Source organism: Marmota marmota, unplaced genomic scaffold (genome assembly GCF_001458135.2).
Source record: "Marmota marmota marmota unplaced genomic scaffold, marMar, whole genome shotgun sequence".
NCBI classification, from domain to species: Eukaryota; Metazoa; Chordata; class Mammalia; order Rodentia; family Sciuridae; genus Marmota; species Marmota marmota.
This window is the reverse complement of record NW_026000221.1, coordinates 10,812,236-10,834,285: the sequence shown is the minus strand read 5'-3', so window position 1 is coordinate 10,834,285 and position 22,050 is coordinate 10,812,236. Positions and strand designations below refer to the sequence as shown.

Here is a 22,050-nt window from a genome sequence, read left to right as displayed (position 1 = left end):
GGAGGATAGGAAAGGCAGCAGAATACAACAGACACTAGTATGGCAATATGTAAATCAGTGGATGTGTAACCGATGTGATTCTGCAATCTGTATACGGGGTAAAAATGGGAGTTCATAACCCACTTGAATCAAAGTGTGAAATATGATATATCAAGAACTATGTAATGTTTTGAACAATCAACAATAAAAATTAAAAAAAAAAAAAGAAGTGATTCTGATTGGCTTGCCTCTATCTATGACCTGACATTTTTCTCTTGAGGCTTTTAAAATTCTATTCTTCTTTTGTATGTTAGGCATTTTAACTGTAATGTGTAACGAGAGTTTCTTTTTTGATTTTTGTCTACTTGGTGTTCTAAACGCCAACTGCATCTGGATATCCATCTCACTCTTAAGCTTTGGAAAATTTTCTTGAAGAGTTTATCCATACTTTGAATTGTGTAGAGGGGAATGAGGAGAAGGGGGCGGGCCTGTGGAGATGGGAAGGATGGTGGAATAAGACAGACATTATTACCCTATATACATGTATGATTACATTATTGGTATGACTCTGCGCCATGTACAACCAGAGGAGTGAAAAGTTGTGCTCCATTTGTGTACAATGTGTCAAAAGTGCATTCTACTGTCATGTATAACTAATTAGAACAAATTTAAAAAATTTTTTTAAAAAAAGAGTTTATCTCCTTAACACCACTCAATTCCAATGATTCTTATATTTGGTCTCTACACATTGCTCCAGAGTTCTTGTGTATTCTGCTCATCATTCCTTTTTTTTTTTTTTTTTAAATATTGTCTGACTGTTCAAATCTGGCCCCCTTGTCTTCCAGCTCTGAGATTCTGTCTTCGTATTGTCTACTCTATTAGAGAGACTTTCAATTGAACATTTTATTTGATTTCTTTTGTCTTTCATTTCCAAGACTTCTGTTTGATTTATTTTCAATGCTTCTACCTTTTTATTGAATTTTTCATTCATATTTTGAGCTGACTTTCTTAATTCATTCAGTTGTTTTTCTGTGTTCTGCTGTGCCACTCCCCTGACTCAGGCAAAGGCAAGACCCTACTCAGGTGGATGGCGCAAGGCATCCATCCTCTGGAGGAGCACAGCATATTTCTGGGAATGGGCTGGTTTGTTTTTGTATTCATGTTAATAAGTATAGTTGTGCCTTCTCATATAACCATTAAGTATGAAGGAAAAAACATGACTTTCCCAATTAATGCAACTACTTCTAAAGAATAAATCTGTTTACTCTAAATGCAATGATTCAGCTGTGGAATGTAAATTGTTAATGTTTAATGAGAAACCCCCTGTAGGAAAAACAGTCAAGGAAGTTTTTGAGAAATTAAATTAAAAATCTAGAAAAGAAAAATTAATATTAAAAAGGTAGATTAGTGCTTGGTACTGGGCAACTTGTTCTCGTTCCTGTGCACAATGGTTTGGTGCTCTTACTCTTGTTTGATTAAAATTAGTAGCCTCTCTTTTCAAGTTAACCACTTGCCATAACCACAGTGCAGGTTCTAGTCAGTAAGTCAAGAAAGAATAGTCAAGGTATAGGCCAATAGTCTGGGACATTTCTAACGATTATTAAAAGCTATCTAAGCAGAAACAGCTCAAAGCAAAACGCGAACTGAAAGTAAAAATGCTTGCTTATGCATAAGCCAAGATACATTCTTCTTATCTAATTGTAGCTACATAAAATTTTGTTTCTTTGAATAATGATTCCTGTTTTGTAACCACAAAATACTGTGAGCCTGCCAAAATAAAAAGTATATATGATTAACTTCACAAGTAAAGAATCAGATTCAGCACCTTCACTCTTGTGTCTGTGTTGTTTCTCTGCAGTCTTTCGATGACTCCTCACCTGAGACCCCCTGCCAGAGCTGGACTCCAACAGTGTTCTCTTGGAATTCATTGATTATTTTTATAATTATTCTTTGGAATTTCTTATCTGATATTTAATCTACTTCAATATTTTGGGGGTCATTTGCTGGTGAATTATGACCTTTAGGAAGTATCCTGTTAGCTCGCTTTTTTATATTTCTTGTATTCATGTGTTGGGTTTTATGCATTTGTTGAAAGGGACTTATCTTCCACTATTTTGTGCAGACCTTTGTAAAGCACAGTCCTCACTTTGCCAAAGTGTCTTAGAGTAATCTAAATTGAGACTTCCCTACAGGTGTGGTATCCACTGGCTTTGTGTTATTTCTCTGTTTTTGCTATAGCAAAGCTCTCTGTAGGTGGAACCTGGTGGCCCAACCCTAGTGTTTCTACTTGGAAGCCTGGTCATTAGCTTGGGTTTTGTCTCTTTTGTTCTATTAAAGTATAGCTGGAGATTAGGTGTCATTAATTTGAATGTTGAGCAAGGTGCACTATCTTTTGGCTGAGTCTAATTCAGCAGCAGAGTCTTTACCCTGTAAACTTGTAGTGTCTGTAGCTTCCCGGCACTTCTCTCCTCTAGTTTTTTAGTGTATTTCTCTCTCTTGCTTCAAGCCTCTACTTTGCTTCCTCAATGACAGTAATGACAACCTTTTTGAGTATAAAAATAACTGCATGGCACCATGATATGAGCGTTAAAAAATGTATGGACACATTCTCTGAAAGGAGAAAGGAAGTGACTCATGTTCTCTGTGGGAACAGGAAAGACTTCACAAAGGAGGATCCATCCAACTTAGTTACAAAGGTTAAACTAGACTTTGCCAGGCAGAGAGAACAGCACTCCAGGTGAAGGGAGAAGAGACAAAAAGATATGGTTTAACACTTTCTGGCAGGGTGCAAAGTACTAAAACAAGGATGTGCAATATGCACAGCCCACAGAAATGTCCATGTGGCATTTCTTATTTCAGCTACATTTTTTTGTGGGAGTGTGGAGATGAACAAGCCTGATTTAAAGCGTGGCTGTAACTTTATCGTCTAAAATAATGATCTGATTGTTCAAAGCTTCAACTCTTTCTTTCTAGCCTTACTTAGGTTTAAAGAATCATCATAACATATAATCTTGTCCTGAAACTAACCATATGGATGAGGTAAAGTACAGATATATTTCCTAGGAGAAGTCAAGGTACTGATCAGGTAGGATAGAATTGTCCAATGTCTTACAAACTAGAAACTCTGGGATAGAGTAAGAATCAAGGTTTTAAGGTCAATGGTATTTTCCTATTTAATTGACAGCAACACCCAGTCCTGGCTATTGCACATCACAAAGTGGCTATACGTCCATCATGGAGTATTTTTCACTTATTATGCAGAGTTACTACCTCCTATGGTAACACAGTTACTAAAACACACCTCTTCCCAAGACAACTTGCTAGAACTATTGTCTGCATCAAAGGGTGACTTTATGCACTTTGACCTCAGTTGGGTCAGCCACCTAGGTTCTCTGTGTATTTTCAGATGGCCAGCCTTTAAGTGATTCTTTCACAAAAACAGAGTTGCCCCAGGTAGAACCTTTGTTTTACCACTGCACCAATGGACTCTACATAGGTTCTTTCCTTCCTGAACTATTTTGTCCTTTTGACTATCTCAAGCCTCACATGAATCTATTCTAAATACTATAGAGTTCAGACTGGTGTTATCTTTGAATGCACAATTTCATCTCCTAAGATTTTTTTTTATAAATATGGCCTAAACTCTTGAGTCTGTTGAAAGATTTTTTTTTGTATTTTGATGCATAAAAATGCTAGTCCAAATTGGAAATGCTTTACTTGATTTTAAGCAAGCCAGGCTCCCATCTTTATCCTGTGTTTCTCTAAGCACAGCATGCTCACCTGGTATGTTCTCCTTTAGTAGCCTCACTTCTTTTACTCTGATTAATAATCTTCAGAGTGAAATGTGAGTGTAGTAGTTACTTTCATGTCTGAGCTCTCTCCATAGCAATGGGCTTTTGAAGTTTATTTTTTAAATTTAAATTATTTAATTCGTCATGGACTAAAACTCATTTTGGAGTAAAGATACAGTTAATATGGTGGTTATTTAGTCCCATCCCCTACTTTTTTTTTTCACTGTTTAAGGAATTTTTATTAAAGCAAGAATTTTATAATCCAAATTATGTTTCCTACTTTTAAAAGATCTCCAAAAGATTTAAAGTTGTATCAGGTGTATCCTCTAAGTGAGATGCCAAAGCTTTTTAAGAATATATGTTACATATATTTTTGAGATAGGGGTCTTACTATGTTGACAATGCTGGCCTCAAACTCTTAGGCTCAAGTGCTCCTCTTGTCTCAGCTTCCCAAGTTTCTGGATCTATAGTCATGCTCCACATGCAGCTTAGGATTTCCAAGAATCTTAAGATTGTATACTATAGCAGGTATATACCATTGCATGCAGGCCAAGGTAGAGAACAGGGGGAAAAAAAAAAAAAAAATATATATANTTTTGCAGAATATGGATTTTTGTTTGACAGTTTTTCCGTTGTTTCCTGCTTTCATAGTTTCAGAGAAACTGGTGTTTCCTCCCGCCCCCCAGGCAGTGACTTCCCCTGCCCCTCTGGCTGCATTTAAGCTTTTCTCATTTTTTTTTAAACACTGATTTTCAGCAACTTGATTATAATATGCCTTGGTCATGATGTATGTATTAGGGGTTTTGAGCTTCTTGTATTTCCAGGTTTTTAGTTTTCATCACATTTTGAAAATTTTAAGCTTCACCTGTTTTTTTCTTCCCCTTCTTACTCTTCTGCAATTCAAACTATATGACTCATACCACTAGCTATTATAGCACCATTAACAGATCAATGTTACTTTGTGTTGTATTTTTTCCTCTAATCTTTGCCTCTTTGCTTATCTTGGATAGCTTCAGTTGCCATGTCTTTACATTCTCTGATCTTGTCTTCCAGAATGCCTAAGTTAGTATTTACCCTATCCGCAAACTTTTAATTTCATATATTTTCAGCTCTATAAATTCAATATACAGTTGCACCTCAACTTGATAAGTTTAAATTCTGCTGTACCCATCTTATGTTGAAAATACCATAAATCAAAAACACATTAAATGGGCTGTGGCCTGGCTCAGCAGTAGCACACTTGCCTGGCATATGTGAAGCACTGGGTTTGATTCTCAGCATCACATATAAATACATAAATAAAATAAAGGTCTATCAACAACTAAAAAAGAACATATTAAATACATGTCTCCTACTGAATATCATAGCTTAACTCAGCCTTCCTGAAACATGCTTCAGGACACTTTGATTAGCTTACAACTGGGAATCTTGAGGGAGTAATGTGTCACATATCATTAGACTGGGAAAAGATCAAGTTCACATTTCAAAGCATGGTTTCTACTGAATACATATTTTAAAGAGGAAAACTTACAAGTTGAATCATGGTAAGTTGCCGCAGTCTGGCTGGGCACACAATCACGAGCCACCACACAGTGTGTAGATTCAAACAGCAACTCTTTATTCCCGAACTCACACCAGCCTTCTACAATCACGTTCTGGGGAAATTCACGTTCTCTGCCCAAATCCACATCCACTGGGCTTCTATCTCCCAAAAAATACTGTCTGAATCCCTGAGAACTCAAGGGGAACTCAGGCAGCAGGATACGCCCTATTCCCAGCAGGAATAATCTTAAACCTTAAACCTGGAACCTAAACCGGGAACGCCCTAAACCCGGATCCACCCTGGTCCTTGAGCAAGGTCACCTACATGCAATGTCACTGCAAAATGTCCTATTTCCATGAGTCCTTCCACTAAGCAACATGGGGTACGCTGGCAAGGAAATTGTCATACCTACTTGGCTAATGACTCCCAGCAGTAAGTCTGGGACTGCCTATAGTTTTTTTTTTTTTTTTTTAGCATCTCCTTTTACTGTTTTCCCCCCTTTAGTTCCTCTATAATAATTACTGTTTTAAGTACCACACCCTTTAAAATTAATTCAATCATGCCTGTCATTATTGAGTCTGTTTCTTTTGACTGATATTCCTCTGAGTATGAGTGACATTTTCTGTGTTCTCATGTCCAGTTATTTTCTAGTGCTAGATATTGTCAAAAGCAATTTCAAAAATCAGCAGAGCAAATTCCATTCAGTTTCAAGGCCTGAGCATAATCCTGGCTCAAAGTTATGTTTCCCTCACTTGTAGCTCTTGGGTTTTATGTAGAGATCTGCCCTTCAATAAACAGTTTTTTTTTTCTTTTTCTATACCTGTCACTTTCTTTACAATATTTTAAAGGGTTTTTCTCTTTTCTTATCCTCTTTCTTCAATATGTACTTCTAGTATATCTATTTTCCCTTGGGCCTGTTATAATTGTTAATTTATGAGATGTTTACCTGTTTCAGTGTCATTCCTGAATTCATGCAGGTCCTGTTATACATCTTCGAACTGTCCATTCCTACAAATTTTTAAATTTCCAATTCCTGTCTTTCATTAATGCAGTTGCTAGTTTCATTAATATTAATCCAAGTTGGAATGCATTGAGTTACCATTTTCCTATTTCATTATGTTATTTATGGAGTGGCTCTAAATGTTTAAAAAATTTGTATAGAGATGTATATTTGTATAATAAATGTATATTTGTATGTTTGTATAGTAAATTTGTATAGAGATGAATCCCCACCACCACAGTGCAAACCCTATACATATAATCACAGTAGTATGTATTCCTATACACAAGAAGATGAGTTGGGGGGATGTTACTGATTTTGAGTTCAGGAGCACAATGTTTTATTTGTAATATAAAGATCAATTTATTTTTTTTAAAAAGTGCCTTTGAAGGGATAATTGTCTCTTTTGGGTTTGACTTGATAAATAGGGCCCTTATTTATATTCACTTTTTTCCCCTTTATCAATAAGCCTCTAAGGGACATTATCTCTTCCTTTGATGCCTCCCTTTTCCCCAGAGCTAATTTCTCAACTTTCATGTATAAAGATGTAAAATTCCCAAGCCCTTCTGTTTTTAAAATATTTTTTAGTTGTAGATGAACACACAGTATCTTTATTTATTTATTTTTTAAATATTTATTTTTTTAGTTTTAGGTGGACACAATATCTTTATTTTACATTTATATGGTGCTGAGGATTGAACCCAGTGCCTCATGCATGCTAGGTGAGCTCTCTACCACTGAGCCACAACTCCAGCCCCTATTTATTTTTTATTATGTGGTGCTGAGGATCGAACCCAGTGCCTCTCTACCACTGAGCCCCCAGCCCCAGCCCATTTTAAAAAATATATATCTTTTTAGTTGTTGATGGGCCTTTATTTTATTTATTTATATGCAGTGTTGAGAATGGAACCCAGTGTCTCACATGTGCTAGGCAAGTGCTCTCCCACTGAGCTACAACTCCAGCCCCCAAGTCCTTATTTTCTACAGTAGCCAGAGTTATGACCTCTTGTGTTTCACCATTCAAAATGAGACCCTCTGCTGAATTCAAGTTCATATTGTATCACTACAGTAGAACCTGTCAGCACTACTGTGTATCCCACTTCCAAACAATCTTTTTCTTTTGAAGTGTGAGGTTTGGGGGTTATAGATCTTTATTTCCTAAATATGTGCAATTTAGGGCTTATTGCATTCTCTGTCAACTAATATGCTTAGAAATGGTCTTTGAATAATTCTTTCTGAGGGTAGTGATGTGTAAAATATCTGAAATTTAGGTGGCTCTCTTTATTCTGCAAGAATCTTAAGACTTGACTATAAGATTCAGGGCAATGGTAAATGATTGTGCAATTTATGTACCACACATAGTAAAATGGAATGTGTGGGCTAAAATCTAGCTCTAAATTCCCTTGCTAAGCTGTGCTCTATGGTGGAACTTATTCTCAAAAGAGGTTCCTCATTTGTAGAGCTCTACCACCTACACATGAAGTTTTCTCTAGGGTAAATATTGGAGCATTTTATTCCCATCAATTTATTCCCATCAAGGTTCTCATTAGGAGAGTCCTTTTGGAGTCTTAAAAAATATTGTAATTATATAAGTTATCTTCATGTCTGAATGACCATAATAACTTGGTGCATTTTCTGGAAAACAGACTAAAACAAAAATACACAGAACTAGATGCTATTTTAAGAATTATCTTTCTTAGCTGGGCACAGTGATGCATGTCTTAATCCCAGCAATTCGGGAAGCTGAGGCAAGAGGATCAACAGTTTGATGCCAACCTGGGCAACCTAGTAAGACCTCTCAAAATATAAAAATGGGCTGGGAATGGAGCTCAGTAGTAGAACATTCATGAGTTCAGTTCCAAGTTCTGAAAAAAAAAATTATTTTTCCTCATGTACAGAATAAACTGAAAATGAGGTATGGCTTCAAAAAGAAAATATCTTTAGATATGGTACCGAGTAGATTACAAACAATTAAAAAGAAATATTTAGCACATGTCCAGGGCCAATACAATACACTAGTTGAGTATTGTTACATAGGTCATTGAATAGACAATCATTTCAATTCTTCCTTTGTACAAGAGATTGAACCCAAGGGCACTTAACCACTGACCCATATCCCCAGCCCATTTTATTTTTTTATCTTGAGCCAGGGTCTCACTAAGTTGCTTAGGGCTTTGCTAATTTGCTGAGGCTGGCTTTGAACTTTCGATTCTCCTGCTTCAGTCTCTGGAGCCACTGGGATTACAGGAATTCGCCACCACACCCTGCTGACAATCATTTCTATGACTCATCTGTATTTGCAGTAGGAGAACTTAAGAAAGTGTTTTTGTTTGAAAGAGTCTTATAAAACCCCTGCAATGCTCTAACTCAGCATCCAGCTCACTGAATTATACATCAAAACATAGTAGAGAAAACCAAGCAGAAAATGATGTCTTGAAAAGTTCAAAGGTAAGATTTTGCTTTGAAAACAGGTATTGAAATCTATATTTCTAAAAGACTAACCAACACATTTACATAATTTATGATAATTTTTTTACAATTACTCAAGAGCAATATTTTTTTAAACTTTCAGCTTAAATTCAAGCATTGAACATATTTCAACAATCCAAAAGTGTTTCTGACCCAAGACCATTTTAGTCAACTGAACAGTTTCCAAAGTCATTCAATTCTATTTGATATAAAAAATAAGTTTTTCCCCCTATCATATACTCACAAACTGTCTTTGGTGTTGCTTTACTGAGACAGGCTAAAAGGAATTTAGAAATATGTTCCCTCCATCACTTGTTAAAAATATTGTATTTTGGGGGCTGGGATGTGGATCAAGTGGTAGTGCGCTCGCCTGGCATGCGTGCGGCCCGGGTTCGGTCCTCAGCACCACATACAAACAAAGATGTTGTGTCCGCCGAAAAGTAAAAAAAAAAAAAAAAAATATATTAAAAATTCTCTCTCTCTTAAAAAAAAATTGTATTTTGGCCTGGGATGGTGGGAAACACCTGTAATCCCAGCGGCTCTGGAGGCTGAGGCAGGAGGATTAGGAATTAAAAGCTGGCCTCACCAATGGTGAGACACTCAGCAACTCAGTGAGACCCTTTCCTAAATAAAATACAAAATAGGACTGAGGATGTTGTTTAGTGGTTAAGCATCCCTGGGTTCAATCCCCAGTACTAGAAAAAACACAAAACAACACAAAAATAAGTGTTGTATTTTTCCAGACACATTTCTCTGTTCAACATAAATATACACCAAAAATCCTCTAAAATTATGGGATATTACAGCTTTTACTTTGTGCTGTAATCTATTTTTCTTACCAAACTTTTCTCAGGTCATTTAGTGTTGAGACAATATTCCATTATATGGATGTACCACAATTTATTCAATCATTTACCTACTGGTAATCATTTAGTTTATATCTAGTTTTCCCTCAGATGTTTCAATAAATATCTGTGTATATAATTTTGTGAATGAGTGCTTTTTTATAGTATAATTTCTCAAAAGAAGGCTGTCCACTGACAGATGTGTATTCAATTTTAATACACATCCATGTAATTTTGTACCACTTTGTAGTTCTGCCAGCAGTATTGAGTGTGCCCATTTCCCTGCATCTTCACCAAAATGAATGCTGTCATTGTTAGGACCATATACCAGTGTAATGAAAAACGGTATTACAGGCATACTTAAGATAAACTGCAGGTTTGGCTCCAGACCACAAAAGAGCCAGTCACATGAAATGTTTTGGTTTCCCAATGCCTGTAAGTTATGTTTATACTATAACGGGGTCTATTCATTGTGTAGTAGCATTGTATAAAAATGCATGAATCTTAAAACATTTCCAAAATTTCAAAGTGTTAATAATTACCTGCTTCTTCAGTGAGTTGTAATTTTTTCACTGATAGAGTCTTGCCGTGAAGTCAGTGGCTACTGACTGATCACAGTAGCAGCTACTGAAGGCTAAGGTAGCTGTAGGAATTTTGGACTGGCTAAGTTGCTTAAGGCCTTGCTAAGTTGCTGAAGCTGGCTTTGAACTTGCAACACTATTGCCTCAGCCTCCTGAGATATTGGGATTAAAGGCAAGAGCTACCATATCTGACATGAATTTCTTAAGACAAAAATAAAGTTTTCTGTGTCAATTAACTCTTTCTTTCATGAATGATTTCTGTTACATGTGATGCTGTTTGATAGTATTTTATCCACACTAGAACCTGGGGGTCAAAATCAGAGTCAATCCTCTCAGACCCTGCCACTGGCTCCATTAACTCAATTTGTGTAATATTCAAATCCATTTTTATTTCAACAACATTCATAGCATTTTCACCAGAACTGGATTCCACCTCAGGAAACCACTTTCCTCTTCTATAAGCAGCAACTTTTCATCTGTTAAATTTTACTATGAGACTACAGCAATTCACCCACTTTTTTTTTTTTTTTAGGCTTCACTTCTAATTCTCTTGCTATTTTTACTATACCTAGTTACTTCCTCCACTGAAGTCTTGAACCACTGTCATTCATGAGGGTTGGAATCCACTTCTAAACTCCTATTGATGTTGACATTTGACCTCTTATCACAAATATTCTTAATGACATCTAAAATGGTGAAGACTTTCTAGAAGATTCCCAATTTACTTTGCCCAGTCCAAATCCATCAGAGGAATCACTACCTACGGAGGCTATAGTCTTACAAATGTGTTTTATAAAATAATAAGCCTTCCAAAGTCAAAACTACTCCTTGATCCATGGCCACAGAATTAATATAATGTTAGCAGGCATGAAAACAACATTAAAGCATTATACAACTCTGTCAGAGCTCCTAGGTGATTAGGTGCATAGCAGCAACATTTTGAAAAGACTATTTTTTTTTTCAGACCAGTAAATCTCAACAATGGGATTAATATATTCAGTAAATCATATTGTAAGCAGATGAGCTGTAGCCAAGCTTCCTTGTACTATTTATAGAGCATAGGCAGAGTAGATTTGGTATAATTTTTAAGGGTTCCATCTAGGATTTTCAGAATAGTAAATGAGCGCTGGCTTAAATTTAAAGCCACCAGATGCATTATTCTTTAACAGGAAAATCAGGATGGGCTTTGAAGACAAGCATTTGATTTCTTCTCTCTTGCTTTCAAAGTTCTAGATGAAATCTTTTTTTCCAATATAAGGCTGTTTTATCAACAGTGCAAATCTGTTTAGTGAAGCCACCTTCATGAATCTTGGCAAAATGTTTTGGATAACTTGCTGCGGTTTCTATTATCAGCAATTGTTGCTTTGCTTTGCACTTTGCTAGAGATGGCTTCCTTAAAGTTCACAGAGCAACCCTTGCTGGTTTCAAACTTTTCTTTTGCAGCTTTCTCAACTCTCTGAGCCTTCATAAAATTGAAGTCTGGGCCTTGTTCTAGATTACATTTTGGTTTAGAGGAATGCTGTGGCTGGTTTGATCTTCTATTCAGAAAAACAACTTTTTCTGTATCAGTAATAAGGCTGTTTTACTTAAAATTCATGCGTTCACTGGAGTAGCATTTTTTATTTCCTTTACGAGGTTTTCTTCTGCATTCACAAGTTGGATGTTTGGCACAAGTAGCCTAGCTGTTGGGTTAGCTCCACTTTTTTTTTTATGCTTTCTTCAATAAGTTTAATAACTTTTAGCTTTTGACTTAAAGGAAAAGGTGAGTGACTGTTCCTTTAACACTAAAAAGGCTACTGCATGTTTACTTACTGACCTAATACTCTTGTGGCTCAGTGAACAGAGACGCCTGAAGACAAGGAGAGAGACAACGGAATAGAGTTGGTAGAACATCAGAAGAAATGCATTTGTTGACTAAGTTTGCAGTCTTATATGCGTGTAGTTTGTAGTGTACCAAAACAATTATAATATTAACATCAAAGATTACTAATAACCATGATATAATAAAAAAGTATGAAATATTACAAAATTACTAAAATGTGAGAGATGAATTGAACACAAATTATTAGAAAAATTACCTCAATAGTTTTGCTCAATGCACGCTTACCACAAAACTTTAGTTTGTAAAAATTTTTGCACACTATTTGCAAAGTACAATAAAGTAATATACGCCTTTTCATTGTTGCTTTTCCCCCCTAACATTCTATTAACCACTAATGAGAATGAACATACTTTATGACTGTTAATTGTTTTCAATGTCCTGTTTTGGGGAATACTTATTCACAGTTTGACCCTTCTCCAAAAAATTCGAGTTACTTTGTATACAGGACCACTGACATTTCCTATCACTCTAAAATATTTCTTCTGGTCCACTTTTCTTTTAAGTTGGACTATGATCTCCTGTCCTATGACATTTTTTTGTTTAGTAAAACATGTCTGCCTGGGTTTGTAATCCTGTTAAAACATCATTCCTGCCCTAAGTTTGTATAAGGCTTTTCTTTTAATGTGTATCTTTGTATCATTTCAATTGCTGAGACCAATTTGAGAAATTTCTGCAAACTTTCTTTTATTAAGAAAAAAAATATTTTAAAAAAGTGGGTGGCCAAAATGGAGGATGAAGGTGACTATCTCATGGTGCTAGATAAGAAAAGTCCTACCTTCCAGAAAATGAGACTTGCAGTATTGTGAAATGTTAGAACCAAATTCTCATAAAACAGAATTAAACAATGTATTTGGGGTTCTCATTTCACATATACGGATAATAAAATTTTACATATACATATGTCCCTTTTAACTATTTTTATTCCCATATTCTTTCCTTCTTCTTCTTCTTCTTCTCTTTTTCATACTGCAGTTTGAACACAGGGCCTTACACATTCAAGGTAACTGTTCTACCACTGAGCTACATCCCCAGCCCTCCCATCTTTCTTGATAAATGCTTTCCTATTAGATGAAAACGTTGTAGAAAAGGAAGAACAGGGTATTTGAGAAGGTTATTCAATCCTCCCTACATTAATCACATGTAAATATATAAATCCTCCATTTTAAAATGTCACATATTTAAAGTCAACTAAATTGGCACAAATATTACTTAAAACAATAGCATGCCAAAAAAGTCACTGCATGATTGTTTATTTAAAATATTATGACTCTGGTTGTAAATACATATGGGCTTACATAATTTATGGTTATTCATATAAACCCTCAATTAAAATACTATTAATAGTTCATCCCCAATGCCTTTTGTTCTAATAAGCACAACAGTAAATTTTCTATCTCACTGAAAGTGTTTATAGCCTTTTGAATCTTGATTTGTGAAGAAATGACTGAAAAATAACTTATGCTTAACTACACCAAACAATAATATTATTTGCAATGGCTGTCACAGATTTCTCCATGGCAAAATAGTAATATATTGTTATTGCACAATTTATAGGAACAGGTTTATAAACTCTCGCTACATAATAACAGTGTTTCACTGCAACTTGCTCAATACATTTAAAATTATGAAATACAATTTACAAAATCTTTAACAATATACTTTTATGATAAAAGTATCCTGAGGATATTACAAAATTCATTTTACCAGCCCTTCATTTCTTTGCTTTGACTGTTTAATTTCCAAGATAATAGTTGTCCATATCTCATTAAATAAAAATGCTCTTAATTTATAGTTCCTAATGAACAAAATAAATTTAAGCTAAATATTATACAGTTGTCCCTTAAACACTTAGTCCCCTTTGCCTCCTGTCTCACTGGTTAAAATCAAGTATTTATCAAGTTTTCTATAATTCTGAGTCAGAAAAGGTATAGCATGAAACAAATAGGATTAGCATACATAAGTATAGTGCATTTTAAATATTTTGGTCATATCTTATAATAAAATAATGTATTTTGGCAAAAATAATAAAATAATAAGGTTTAGTTTATTTTCTATTAATGGTAGGTCTGGAGGGTATTTTACATTTGTAAATACTAATTTGACTCTTTTCACATTTATTTCTAAAAACACTGCTATAAGGTTTTCAGAATATTAAGATTAAAAAGCACCTAAAAAATAAGAAATAAAGATAAAATTTAAGTAAAATTTCTGTAGATACTCAAATATCTTCTGACAAAATGATAAACTTTTAAGTGTTTTACATGTGCCAACACAGAATCTTTATTGCCTGCTAAGACTTACTTGACTCTATGTAATCTTTAAAATAATCTTAGAAGTCACCTGGAAATTTATCTGAAAATTAGAATGGAATTCAAAAAAATTTTCTTAAATGAAGAAAACAGTTGCAAAAAAAGTTATTATTCTGGTGGCAGTAGTTGTTATGGCACAAAACACAAGAAAAGATATGTAGTTTTTTCTTATATACATACAAATGAAGTTCAACTAAGATGCGTAAGATATATATATACACATATATACACATATACATACACACAAATACATCTACATACACACAATTTGGGCTTTAGGGGGAAATTGATGAAAACTTAACATATGAGCCATTTGGCTTATTTATCATTTATGTTCCAATGACAGTTTTAAAAGAGATGTTATTGAGTTCTTACTCAAATATCAATCTATCATTAAGAGGAAAAGAGTCCGAGATGCATATGCCTGATAGAGGAAGTAAGAGTGGATTAAGTGATGAGTTATTATGTGCAACTGCCATTACTTAAAGGGTATTTTTACTCTCAAATTCATGCAGAGAGATCTGCAGAAGAGTTTATCAACAATAAGAAAACAAAACTCCTTCAACTCTATGACATACTCACTACACCATACTATAAATATGTATTATTATAGCATTACTTACACATTCTACTTTAGGCAATATAATCTAATTCTGAATGATTCTGTTAATTTTTAAGGCATCAGTGCATCAAGGGCAAAGCTCCATAAAATAAACATTAAAATAATAAAGCAAGAGCTTATTTGTGGTATAGAGAATGATTACTGTACATGACATCTATTGGTAACTTCCACCAAACAGGTAATAAATTATACATCTTTTTTGTAAAAATATTACAGCATAAATTTCACATCATTTTTTAACACTTCATTTAAAGGGCTAAATTGATCTGGCAATATCCTCATTTTCATTGTTCCATCAGCTCCACAAGAGAAAATGTGATTTGCTGGTCCTGTCTCAATTTGCATCACTCCGGTTCCAATATTTCTAAAAATGGACTGCCGAGCATGTTCATTGATAAAAGTGTGGAGAAGACTGAAAGTAGAAAGACTCCAAATCTGAAAAACATTATGAACAAAATGAAAATTGGGTTGATAGTATCTTTTAATAAGGTAGTATTAACCCTGCATAGGAGATGAGAAAACCTAATTATATGAAGGTTAAGTGTACAATGCCACAGAAACTTTTAGTATTACAGAGACTAAAATATAAAAATTTTCTATTTCTTAGCTGAGCTTTTGCTCTCTAGATGTATAGTGGAATACTCTACTCCTGTTTTTGTACTACTGAGTACCTAGCTATCAGAATGCTGAAAAGAGGAAAACACCTAGAGGCTCTCCATCCTGGTAAAGCTATGCTTTAACTACAAGACAAACATCAGCTCTTAAAACTTCAGAATACTTACTTAGATTTTCTATTTTCAGCCCATATCAAAATAAATGTGTTTATTTCTAAAGCAAATTATAAGTATCAGGGCTGGAGTTGTGGCTCAGTGGCAGAGCGCTTGCCTCGCACATATAAAGCACTGGTTTCAATCCTCAGTACATGTAAAAATAAATAAACAAAATAAAGATATTGTGTCCATGTGCAACTAAAATTTTTTTTTTAAATTATAAGTATCTTTATTTATGTGAATTACTTATATAGTTTTAGAACATCTATCATCTATGTTATTTATTATTTTTACTTTTTTTTTTGGTACTGGCGATTGAACTCAGGGGTACTCAACCACTAAGCCACATCCCCAGCCCTATTTTGTATTTTATTAGAGACAGGGTCTCCCTGAGTTGCTTAGTGCCTCGCTTTTGCAGAGGCTGGCTTTGAATTCGTGATCCCCCTGCTTTAGCCTCCCAAGCTATAGAACATCAATTTTAGATTTAGAAAACTAATTTATTTCCTGATTTTACTGTCATCATTAGAAAAAAAAACTTACTACTCTGTACATGAATTTATTAAATTATGGTTTCTGAATGCAATTTATATTTTTAATTTTTTACTTTGATTCTAAGAAAAACCTTTTCAAATTTCTATAGTTCTGTTTTTTTTCTAGCTGAGAGTTATGAAAATTACCAGTTTTAATAATTAGAAGTCTTTTTTTTAAGATTCTTTTTTTTATTGGTTGTTCAAAACATTACAAAGCTCTTGACATATCATATTTCATACATTAGATTCAAGTGGGTTATGAACTCCCATTTTTACCCCAAATACAGATTGCAGAATCACATCGGTTACACATCCACATTTTTACATAATGCCATATTAGTAACTGTTGTATTCTGCTACCTTTCCTATCCTCTACTATCCCCCCTCCCCTCCCATCTTCTCTCTCTACCCCATCTACTGTAATTCACTTCTCTCCTTGTTTTTTTTTTTTCCCATTCCCCTCACAACCTCTTATATGTAATTTTGTATAACAATGAGGGTCTCCTTCCATTTCCATGCAATTTCCCTTTTCTCTCCCTTTCCCTCCCACCTCATGTCTCTGTTTAATGTTAATCTTTTCCTCCTGCTCTTCCTCCCTGCTCTGTTCTTAGTTGCTCTCATTATATCAAAGAAGACATTTGGCATTTGTTTTTTAGGGATTGGCTATCTTCACTTAGCATAATCTGCTCTAATGCCATCCATTTCCCTGCAAATTCCATGATTTTGTCATTTTTTAGTGCATTAGAAGTCCATCTTATTGCACTAAATATGCTAATTGCTTAATGAATTCTAAAACACCAGATCCCTGGTGTAGGGTTGCTGACCACTTATTTTACATGGAGACTAGTCTAAACTGATTTATCCATTTCCAAATGGGGCCACAGGACCCTCAAAAAAAACCCAGTAAGTATGCACTTTCCTGAACCTTGGACTTCACAACTGAGTATTTCTGCAATTTGTACCTTTAATAAATCTCCTTAACATTTTTAACAAGGCTGCTTAACATTTTAAACAACCTAAGTTTGAAAGGACAACTAGGCACAGGGCTTATCCAGGTACATTCAGAATTCTTCACTCAGGCACTGAGTGGTTGGATACTTTTATTATATTAAAAAAATGGGACAAATGTGGGATAAAAGAAAATGTCAGTATATTACTCAGTACCTGAAAATTGAATCCAGTAAATTAAACAACTCAAGAATATAGAGGCAAGACTAGTTCTAATGTCTGAGATATGTTTATACTTGTAGAAAAGTTACTTCTTAAGCATGAGTTAAGCATATTTTAAGGCAATAAAAAAATTTCAAATGTAATTTATCAAAGGATTTCTTAAAAAGTAATTAGCACTGTTGAAATAATACTACTATTACTTAAGACTGGTATTGTCAAAGTGATTAAAGACTTAAGATTTCTTAAATATTTTTTTTTCATTTTGTAGATATTGTGGTATCAATCATGTTTACCTTTATTTTTTTAATTTTTATTTTTTTCATGTTTACCTTTATATTGCCTTCTGCAGATCCTGTAACGAAGTACTCTTCAGTTGGATCAATAGCAATGGCTTTAACAGGGGAATCATGGCTCTGAAAAAGTTGCCTTTGTTGTCGTTGGAGAAGGTCAAATACACATGTGAAACCTTTTCTGCCACCTGATATTAGTAGTTGATGTTTAGGAGCATATGCTAAAACTGTGGCTCCACTATCATGGCAGGTAAAAGCTGAAAGTTAAAAGAAAAATGTTAAAACCATTTAATAATATGGCTAAGATGGCATAAGACCAGATTTGCTTTCTTGCCTGAAACAATTTAAAAGCCAAATGAAATATAAGGAAAAGAAATGACTTGAGAGATTGGACATCATTGGGCATTCCCATCTCTGAAAGATGGGAAACAAGCCATACAACTGCCCCAGCTTATTTCCTAGAGAAAGTTTTCTGGCCATGGCACAATGAGAGGGAACCTAAGTTGATCTGATCTAACCAGTCATAGTGGATGAATAGTACTCTATTATATAAAGTTTCCTCATGGACATCCAATTGGAAAAATTGTCTCCAATTCTCACCTATTATATAAGGAAAGCTGCTAAAAACGTTAATGTACAAGCTTTTTACAGATATGCATTGTCATTTCTCTTGGGTATATATGCAATAGTATCCACAGCTGGGACATGCTAGGTATTTAACTTTATTATAAACTGCCAGTTTTCCAAAGTGGTTGTTTCATTATATACTTCTATCAGCAACATACTCGTAGAAAAGTTACTAGTTTCTCTACCTCCTCGTCAACACTTAATATTCTCAAGTTAGTTAATTTTGGCCATTTGTGTATAGAGTGGCGCCTTACAGCAAATTCAGCATGCATTTCCTTGATGATTATTTATGATGATCACCTTTTTGTATACTTTTTTGCCATTCAGATATTGAGAAGAGGTTAATTTTAAAAAGTCCTGTATTCAGCATTTCTCTCATGGATTGTGTATTTAGTGATGTATCTAAAAACTCATCATCAAACCCATGACACCTAGATTTTTTTGCACGTGTTTAATTGTTTGCATTTTACATGTAGGTCCTATGATCCATTCTGAATTAAATTTTGTAAAATGTGAGGTCTCTAGGTTCATTTTTTAAAACATTTCAACATTCAATTGTTCTAGCACTACCCGTTGAAAGAATTATTCTTTCTTCATTAAGTTGCCTTTCTGCTTTCATCAAAGTTCTGTCTACTGTGTATGTATGTCTGTTCCATGATCTAAGTAACTATTTAAAAAAAAATTTTTTTTTTAGTTGTTAATGGACATTTATTTTATATACTGTGCTGAGAACTGAACACAGGACCTCACACATGCTAGGTAAGTGTTTTGCTACCAAGCTACAACCCCAGCCCTAAGGAACTATTTTTACAGCAACTAACTTTAGTATATTGACCTTGTATTCTTGCTACATTCCCACATTAGTTCTAGAAGTTTCTTTTATAGACTGAGATTTTCTACAGAATCATGACATCTATATACCTTTTATTTTTTTCTTGTGTTACTGTTCAGACTTCCTGTACAATGCTGAATAGGAGTGGTGAGAGGGAACATAATACTAGGTATAATTGATATTCATAATAATGACCTATGGCTATCAGATTCAAAATAAGGACAAATGCTTTTTATATTTTCTGTATCCTACTGTTCTGCATCAAGGTATCAGGTAGAGTTAATTATGTATATCTTTTTGTTTTCAAACCCTGATATCATGAGCAAAATAAACCTTAAAAGTTGTAAAACACATGATCTAGCTCAGTTGGTAGAGTATTTGCCTTGCATGCAAAAGGCCTTGGGTTCAATCCCCAGCATCACAAAACAAACAAACAAACAACAACAAAACAAAACAAAACAAAACCCCCCACAACTAAAAAACTTACCATGGACTAAACTATTGGCAGGTGCTACGAGAGTATCCCACAAACATATGTTTCTGGAAAAAAAAGATTACTTTTTGAGTGACATAGAAAGTTAACAGAATAAAAAATAAGTATGTCTCATGTAAATGAAATAACATGACTCTCTCAAAGAATGTTCTTAAATTTATAAAAGTATCAAACACAAACCAACAAGCTTACATAATCATTTTACAAAAAAACTAAAAACTATTATTTTATAAAACTGCGTAACTTCAGCTTAACAGGTAGTTACATTAATATCAAATAAAGGGTGAATATAGAAACTACTTTGATTATCAGGTGAAATGACATAAACAAATGGCAAAAAGACACTGAACTTTCTTGAACACAAAGAAAAATTTCTGATATAAAGAGGCATCAATATATGTAAGGAATTTCTATGGAAGATAGGCTGAAGACTCTACAGTCCTAAAAACTAGTTTCTAGTGAAAACTGAGGCCTTTCAGATAAATATAAAAAGCTCAGTAACCTCAGTGTGCCTTGACCTCAGAATTCAGTTGTTCTAGATGAAAAGGAGAGAATTTAGCTTTTTGCAGAGGCGGGGTGAAGGGAAGTGGGCTGCTATGGATTAGATATTAGAAAACTGAGTCTTTTTGAGTCCTATTTTCTTGTTGTGAAAGTCATATCTATCTACCAAATAGGACCACGGTGGATTAACTAAGTTAACTAAATGACATGACCAATAAATAATGAGTCTATTTTTGTCTCAAGCTTTTTAAATACATAGAAAATAATACAAAGTACATCCTACTAATAACCAAATTATTTTCTCCCTAACTTTACAAGTAGGACATTAAAAATGTTCTAAGTAATTGTCTTTTTAATAAAAAAATATCTAAAGGCATAATTATTCTTGAGGAACAAGGACATAGAGCAATAAAAAAAATCAGCTATACATATACGATTCAGTTTCAGCTATCATCTCTTACCGATTATCAGTTGAAAGACCAGCTGTGGCTATCAGAGAAGAGGAACTAACGAAGACAAAATCATTGGCTGTTTTGTTATGACACTGCCAAGTCTGGAATGGTTATAAACAATAAATGTTACTGTTGTCACTAAAAATTTCATAACCAGGTAGATGTATTATTCAAAAAGTGATCATACAGTTTATGACTTTCTTAAACCTTTTCTTTTTATCCTCTGAACTTTAGAAAAGTTGTAAAAGTAGCCCAGAGAACTTTCACATATCCTTCTCTCAGATTCAGCATTTTTAAACATTTTATCACATTTGTTTCTTATCTCTCTCTCTCTCTCTCTTTTTGGTGCTGGAGATCAAACCCAGGGTTTTGTGCAGGGCAAGTAAGTGTTCCACTACTGAGCTACACCCTCTAGACCTTCTACTCTTTCACAGATGCAGATACACACAGACACATGCACACTTTTCCTGCACCATTTAACTAGACTGTATGTCATGATACTTTATGAAGCCCTTCACTTTTTTACTTTTCCTGTGGTGCTAACGAATGAACCCAGTACATCATGCATGTTAGGCAAACACTCTAGCACTGAGCTACACTGAAAGCCCAAGCCCTTCACTTTTGTTTGACCAAAACTTCAAAGGTAAACATAAGGATGTTAAACTTTAAATATTTCCTCTGGTATATTTAGTGAATTTTTCTGTCTTAGGAAAAGATAGAAAGCAGGATTTTAGATTAGCTTTGAATTAACCTTTGTTAACCTGACATCACATATTTTTCAGAAACATTTAAACTTATAAGAAATTGTTCAAATCTATGAATAAAAATTACTAAATCACCAAAACTAGAAAATTTACAGTAGTTCTCAATATTCCATCAACTAATAACTTGATAAATTATAAAAGTTTAATCAATTAAAAAAAAAGGCAGACTCTTTGAGGACCAAAATTTAAATCTGTTGGCTTAGTAAAAACATAAAGAAAAAAAACAAACAAAACTAAAGTTCTTTTAATGTATCCTAACCAACTGTCACTTGCATACTTTTACTTAATATTGTATTCTAGCACTTAACCTTGAATGAATTACTGGAATCCTAGCTATATTCTTAACTTCTTCCAGATACGTATTGTTTACTTCTGTAAAGGGCTTTACTGAAGAATGTATTAAATATTAATACAGTGTTCTTTGAAGCCACAGAAGGTTAAGTCTACATAGCACTGAATAGAGATACCTCAATATTTCATTTAAAAAGAGACAGACAAATGGGCCATGGGTTTAGCTCAGTGGCAGAGCACTAGTCTAGCATGTATGAGGCCTGTGTTTATTCCGCAGCGCGCGTGCACACACACACACACACACACGAA

At 34.3% G+C, this 22,050-nt stretch overlaps 1 protein-coding gene and 1 non-coding gene across 23 annotated transcripts in view; one reads left to right on the top strand and one right to left on the bottom strand.

The window, feature by feature from the left end:
• The window catches only part of LOC107144781 (tumor necrosis factor alpha-induced protein 8), a 314,538-nt gene that overhangs the window by 128,548 nt on the left and 163,940 nt on the right, over window positions 1–22,050 (bottom strand). For 15 of the 22 annotated variants that reach the window (XR_007343409.1, XR_007343404.1, XR_007343407.1 and 12 more), the window contains 2 exons: window positions 20,696–20,787; window positions 19,728–19,780 (listed from right to left, as the gene is read on the bottom strand). The exons of 1 other annotated variant lie outside the window; for it this stretch is intronic. Coding sequence is in view for 14 of the 21 variants with exons in the window: in XM_048791984.1 (XP_048647941.1) it covers window positions 19,728–19,780; window positions 20,696–20,787 (145 nt within the window). In the remaining 7 variants the exon portion in view is untranslated. Of the gene's footprint in view, window positions 1–13,324; window positions 15,457–17,820; window positions 18,039–19,727; window positions 19,781–20,695; window positions 20,794–22,050 lie in introns of those variants that run through there. 6 more of the 22 variants (XM_015488613.2, XM_015488614.2, XM_048791988.1 and 3 more) reach the window with 2 other exon arrangements.
• Trnaa-ugc lies at window positions 19,594–19,664 on the top strand. The gene has a single exon. It is a non-coding gene; the product is annotated as a tRNA-Ala (tRNA).